At 27.3% G+C, this 6,530-nt stretch overlaps 3 protein-coding genes across 3 annotated transcripts in view; 2 read left to right on the top strand and 1 right to left on the bottom strand.

Moving 5' to 3' along the window:
* Phum_PHUM544690 (cAMP-dependent protein kinase catalytic subunit, putative) overlaps positions 1–3,213 on the top strand; it is a gene marked incomplete at both ends in the record, with an annotated part of 7,355 nt that extends 4,142 nt beyond the window's left edge. Inside the window, 8 exons of the mRNA XM_002431689.1 lie at positions 796–912; positions 1,239–1,435; positions 1,876–2,049; positions 2,129–2,283; positions 2,360–2,498; positions 2,569–2,757; positions 2,829–2,969; positions 3,064–3,213. Of these exons, the coding sequence (XP_002431734.1) occupies positions 796–912; positions 1,239–1,435; positions 1,876–2,049; positions 2,129–2,283; positions 2,360–2,498; positions 2,569–2,757; positions 2,829–2,969; positions 3,064–3,213 (1,262 nt within the window). The remainder of the gene's footprint in view (positions 1–795; positions 913–1,238; positions 1,436–1,875; positions 2,050–2,128; positions 2,284–2,359; positions 2,499–2,568; positions 2,758–2,828; positions 2,970–3,063) is intronic.
* A 491-nt stretch (positions 3,214–3,704) lies between these two features.
* Phum_PHUM544680 (uncharacterized protein) lies at positions 3,705–4,616 on the top strand (the record flags this gene model as incomplete). Its single annotated transcript, XM_002431688.1, has 3 exons — positions 3,705–3,713; positions 3,850–4,152; positions 4,269–4,616. The coding sequence occupies 3 exons, from the start codon at positions 3,705–3,707 to the stop codon at positions 4,614–4,616; spliced, it is 660 nt and encodes a 219-aa protein (XP_002431733.1).
* A 457-nt stretch (positions 4,617–5,073) lies between these two features.
* Positions 5,074–6,489, bottom strand: Phum_PHUM544670 (Hydroxymethylglutaryl-CoA synthase, putative; the record flags this gene model as incomplete). Its single annotated transcript, XM_002431687.1, has 2 exons — positions 5,074–5,304; positions 5,398–6,489. 2 exons carry the CDS (start codon positions 6,487–6,489, stop codon positions 5,074–5,076), a joined length of 1,323 nt encoding a protein of 440 aa, XP_002431732.1.
* Positions 6,490–6,530: the final 41 nt, after the last annotated feature.

The following is a 6,530-nucleotide window of genomic DNA, read 5'->3' as shown; positions in this document are numbered from 1 at the left end:
AAGATGAAAATAATAATGATAATAATGATAAAGGAATAAACGAGACGAAGGAAGAAGAAGAAGAAGAATCTTTTTTGGTTACGACAACCGAAGCAAACAATACAGATTTAGAAACGGAAGATGAAATTGAATCCGATTCAGATGAATCTTCATCAGAAATTAATAATCAAAGTTATTCAAATGATTCTGGTTTTGGTTCAACACAACATAAATCCAATCAGGGTATTTATGTGTATTTAACGTTTGTCCAACCCCCCCCCGCCCGTTTTTTTTATAACAAAACCTAACAAAACTAATAACTAATAATACTTTTGGTGGTAGTAAAACTAAATTACATATCATATTATTATTATTATTTTGGCACATTTACAAAGAAAAATTTACGTAAATTTACACACCTAACAAACATGAAAACATTTTTAAATATATTTACATCAACAACAAATGCACACGCACGCACACACACACACACACACATGTAAATTTTTTTTTTTTGTTCAAATCAATGCCTCACAATAATAAAACTATAAATAAAAATTTTTTTTTTGTACGATTGGAGGGCAAATCGAAGTAAAAAAAAAAAAAAAAATTATTTTATGATCAGGTAATTATAACGTAATATAATCAGGTGTATGATGGGTATATATAACGAAAGAAAACGATCAGGTGTATATAAACGATTATTTAAAAAAATAAAATTTTATATGCAAAGCCTATCAATAATGGAGATATATTTAGGGTCATAAGTTAAACATTATTTTTCTTTTTTTGCATTTGTTAATAATAATTAATTAGATTGCGACGTGAATTGTCATAAAAAATGTGAAAAATTAATGGCACATTTATGCGGTGTCAATCAAAAATTAATTGTCGAAGCTTTAACCTCATTACATCATCATCATCATCGAAAGGGTAAGTTAGTTTATTAATATACCTAAACAAAATTTACAATAAAAAAAAAAAAGCCGCCATTATTAAAAACTTATTTATTTTTTTATACTAACGACTAAAAATTTTAACTTTAATAATAATAATAATAACAACAACTAATTGAATGTAGTTTAAATTTTATTTAGTTCAATTTTTTTTTTTATACTAATCGATTCTTTTTTGCGACATTTTGAATTTTATATTTAATTAAAGGAGAATTTTAAGGTAAATTTTTAACTCATAAAATGAAATACAAACTATCATAAATAATAAAAAAAATTTTTTTTGTGGGGGGTGGTGGGATTTAGGTGATCGTAATAATCAAAATTCAGACTCATTGTTATCACAAAATTTTGGAAATAATTCATGTTTATTTTCCGTGAGGGAAGAAGATGGGAAAATTCCAAAATTTACAGCACCAGCAACGACCATTCCAAGGTTTAGAAAATATTTTGTACAAGATTTTAATTTTTTAAAACTTTTAGGAAAAGGTAGTTTTGGAAAGGTTAGTTTAAATAAAAAAAAAAATACGTAATTAATTTTGAATCGTATCCAAATAATTCTATAACCGTTTTTTTTTTTTAAGAAGGAAATCAACTTGCCAAATTTTTTTTTTTTTTTTTTTATTATTATTTAGTTTATAAATAAATAAATAAAAATTTTTTTTATTAAATTTCTTAATTGAAGGTGTTTATTTATTTACAAATAAAAAAAAAAAAATCACGATTCGCTATATTAATAATTATAACATTTATTAATTAATTTATTTAAATATTTAAGAAAAAAAAAAAAAAAATGATATCGAGTTTAGAATCGTGAAACGTAAAACAACCTCCGCAATTTCTGTCAGTTTTTTTTTTTTTTAATAAAAATTATTAATTTAATAAAAATATCAGGTGTTAAACGTTTTTTATTTATTTATTCCCCCACGCATTTGTTTTTCAGGTATTTTTAGCGGAATTAAAAGGAACGACATGTTATTACGCGATAAAATGTTTAAAAAAAGACGTTGTGCTCGAAGATGATGATGTTGAATGTACATTAATCGAAAGAAAAGTTTTAGCTTTGGGAACAAAACATCCATATTTGTGTCATTTATTTTGTACCTTTCAGACTGAGGTAATCAATCAATCAATCAATCAATAATCAATCAATTAAATTTCCTTTGTAAAATTTTTTTTTTTTTTTCTGTTTCAAGTCTCATTTATTTTTCGTTATGGAATATTTAAACGGTGGAGATTTAATGTTTCACATACAAAAAACTGGAAAATTTGAAGAACCAAGAGCAAGATTTTATGCGGCTGAAATTATTTCCGGTTTGAAATTTTTACATAAAAAAGGAATCGTTTACAGGTACGAGGTATTATTATTATTTTATAACCCACGAGTTTGTAACAATTTTTTTTTTTTTCTTTTGATTTTAAAACAGAGATTTAAAATTGGATAATATACTACTCGATTTTGACGGACATATTAGAATAGCGGATTTTGGAATGTGTAAACTTCAAATTTACTTGGATAGAACGGCGGATACGTTTTGTGGTACACCTGATTACATGGCACCTGAGGTACGATGATAAGAGAATGTGATAAAAATTTTGTTTTTCATATTTTCCATAAAATTTTTTTGGTTTTTAGATAATAAAAGGACTTAAATATAATCAATGCGTTGATTGGTGGTCATTTGGAGTTTTACTTTTTGAAATGTTATCAGGTCGCTCACCTTTTTCCGGTTGCGATGAAGATGAATTGTTTTGGTCTATTTGTAATGAAAATCCAAAATATCCAAGATTTTTATCAAACGAATCTCTAAGTATTTTAAATTCTGTAAGTTTTTTTTTACCTTAATTCTTCTTCTTATTCTTCTTCAACTCGTTAATTTGAATTTTTTCTTCCAGTTACTCCTTAAAGATCCAACGAAAAGACTTGGAATGCCTGATTCTCCAGCTGGTGATATATGCGAACATCCTTTTTTCAAATACATAAATTGGCAAAAATTAGAAAGGCGAGAATTGGTACCACCATTCAAACCTAAAATGGTAAAAATTTATTATAATTTATATTAGCTCAATTTTAAATTTACAAAATGGAGGATCGTGAATGTTTTTTTTTTTTTTTTTTTTTTAATTTTAGCTTCATCCTTTGGATGTGCAATATTTCGATAAAGCTTTTACAAAAGAACGACCAAAATTAACAGTCGTCGATCCTGATATTTTAATGTCGATGGATCAAACTCAATTTCACGGTTTTAGTTTTACTAATCCTAATGCAACATTGGATTAATTAAATTATTATTATTATTATTATTATTATTAGGTTTAATAACATTTAATAAAAAAATATTATTTTAAATAAATATTTTTATTTATTTTATACGTGAACTCGAAATAAAAAATTAATAAAATTAAAAAAATTGAAAAATACTTACTTATATGCTCAATAATAATAATAATTATTATTATCAGTATTATTTGTTAAATATTTATTTATTTATTTATTTTTTTTGGTTGTGAAAATTTTTTATTCATTATTCCGACGATACCTGTCTTATTAACCTGAAAAAAAAAAAAAAAGAAAAAATTATTCTAAATTCCACAAATTCTCATCGTCAAAGTATTTTTCCCATTCGAAATTGTTACCAATTATTATTATTATTATTATTTTTTTATTAATTAAATGAATCCTATTATTTTTTGAAAATAATAATAATAATAATAATAATAATAAATAATTTTTCTTTTTGTTTTTAGAAAAAATGGATTTTCCTTTGTGAAATGCCAAAGGTATCAATAAATAAAAAATAAATTTTAAAATAATGAATTTTTCACAATTCTTATTATTATTATTATTATTATTAAAATTTATTATTTTCCTGAATTTTAACAGTGATAATAATAATGAAAACCTTTACTCATTTAGAATGCTATAAAAAGATTGCAAAAACTACAAACCGAATTAGAATCCGTTATATCAATATGCGACGAAGCAAATACTTGTCTAAACGTTGAAGAATGTCACACGTTTGATTTTAATAATTTAAAAGAAAATTCAACGCCGATATTTACGACGAATAATGATATTAGTTCGTTAAGAGATCAAAAAATCGATGGGAAAAAAAAAATTGACAAAACTCTCGTGTCACCCGTGTCAAAGGTCACCGTGGTAAAACAAAATCCGACATCGCACAATTTAACGACATGTGCGACGAATACTTTTTACAACGTATGTAAACATTTTCTTTCCTTTTTTAAAATCCTTTTTCTTCTATTTTTTATATATTAAATAAATAATAATGATAATTTATTTAATTGATTTCTATTAAAAAAAAAAAATTCTAGACCGATAATGAATTCGAATCAATTAAAAATCAATCGGATTTTAAATGTATCGATGAATTTCTTGAAAAATTAAATTCCGGTCTAAATTTCGAACAAAATTCTTCTCCTCCTCCTTCTTGTTCTTCCTCTTCATCAACGTTCGTTAATAATAATAATAAAATTCACAAAAGAAAATCTGAAAAATTAAATGAAAATTATAAAAAAGAAAATTGTTTTCACGCCCCCCCGCGTAATATAAACGAGTTATCGGAATACAAAAACGTAAGGCGTCACGTTTTAAAAAAAAAAAAATCCCCAATTAAGGCACGAATAATAATAATGATAATGATAATTTCAGGTTTTACGTAAAATATCTGATGAAAATATTATGGGGAATAAAAAAAATACGGAAAAAAAATTAGAAGAATTATTGGTAGCAAAATATTTAGCCATTGATATAGCCAAACATTTACGTGATAAATACGAAGAAATTAAAAATAATAAAAATAAATTAGCCGATAGATTATACGAAGTCGAAGTAAGTTAAATAAATAAATAAATAAATAATAATAATAACAGTAATAATAATAATAATAAATATTTATTGTATATAATACTTTAAATATATATATATATATAAAATTTCAATGTAAATTTTTTTTTGTCGCGTCAAAATATTATTTTTTAATAATAATAATAATAATAATAAATTTATTTATTCTCTCTTACTAATAATTTTTTTTATATGCTTTTCTTTACGTAAAAAATAATAATGATAATGATAATAATGATAACAACAAATAAAAAAAAAAAAAAAAAATGTCGTTCATGGAATCCTTTCGTATTTTCTACGGTGTTTATCATCTATGCTAACGAGATAATAAGTTCCGGGGAAAAAATTTTCGTAGGACATGATGGGAACGTAAGGCACTGAATGATTTGATTTTTCTCTAGTAATTAAAGTTTTTTCAAAATCTTCCGGTCGTATTTTACACCTTTTATCCAATCTCGTTTTTATATCCCCGAGAGCTCTTATGAGACATTCAAATTTCGACCCCTGAAATCATTAATTTATTATTATTATTATTATTGTTACGACATTAATTTTTTTTTTTTTTTTTTTTTTTTATAAAACAAACAACGGGCTTACGTATTGATTTTCGGACGTGATTCTAATTGAAAAAAAACTAGATGCCAATCCGGATCCGTATGAAAATAATCCCAAACGAGTACCGAATAAATCTTTTGGATTTTTACTGAGTAAATAAGAGACCAAACCTCCGTACAAGGATGGCGTGTACATGTTACCGACTTCTTTGGCCAACCACAAAGATGGCTCCGTTTTAGTTTTAAAAAATTCCTCGCTGTGAGCTACAAATATTTTCTCTATGTCTTTATTATTGTAGCTTTCCTCCAACGGGACCGCAGGAACGTGTCCTAATTTCCCTTTTTCTTCTTCCGTTCCGTAGAGGTAATCGTTATAGTGAAGTCTTGCTACGGATTTCTGTACGAGTTTCGAATACGGACAGTGAAAGAGTATACCATCGAAATCTTGTACGCGATTAATCGTTTTCAACTCGTTCGACTTTGACGATTTCTCTTTGTACCTGTTATAACATTTGTCTAATGCTGAAAAATAACATTTTATCGAGAGAGGTCCGTCGACGACCGGGTATTCCGACGACATGTTGGGCTTGTAAAAGTCGTATGCGTGAGTCATGTAAGTCGAACGTACTCCGCGTTCGACAACGAGGGGAGCCCGAGGTCCGACGAGCATGGCTACGGCACCTGCTCCTCCCGTAGGTCGAGCTGCACCTTTCGCATAAACTGCAATGTCGGCACACACGACCAATGCGTACCTCTTATCCCAAGCCGAACTTTCGATCCAATTAATCGAATTGAAAAGTGCGGCTGTTCCACCGTAGCAAGCGTTCGTCGTGTCTATCCCTTCCATGTCCGTGTTATCCGGAAATAGTTGCATCAAAACGGTTTTAACGGATTTGCTTTTGTCAATTATCGTTTCCGTTCCGACTTCTAACCGTCCTATTTCTTCGGGTTTTATGTTATTTTTTTCTAATAGATTTTTCGTTACCGTCAAACAAAGAGAATGAACATCTTCTCGATCGTTGCAAAAAGTCATTTTATTTTGACCCAGGCCTATGGTGTATTTTCCCACGGAAACTCCATCGTATTTTTCCAATTCGTTTTGATCGACGTACCAGACGGGAACGTAGATTTCCATCGCCAGTATGCCGACATCTTTTGGCCACACAGCGTTATTCT

This window comes from Pediculus humanus, genomic scaffold (assembly GCF_000006295.1).
Source record: "Pediculus humanus corporis 1103172108291 genomic scaffold, whole genome shotgun sequence".
NCBI classification, from domain to species: domain Eukaryota; kingdom Metazoa; phylum Arthropoda; class Insecta; order Psocodea; family Pediculidae; genus Pediculus; species Pediculus humanus.
This window is presented reverse-complemented; position numbering and strand designations above follow the sequence as displayed.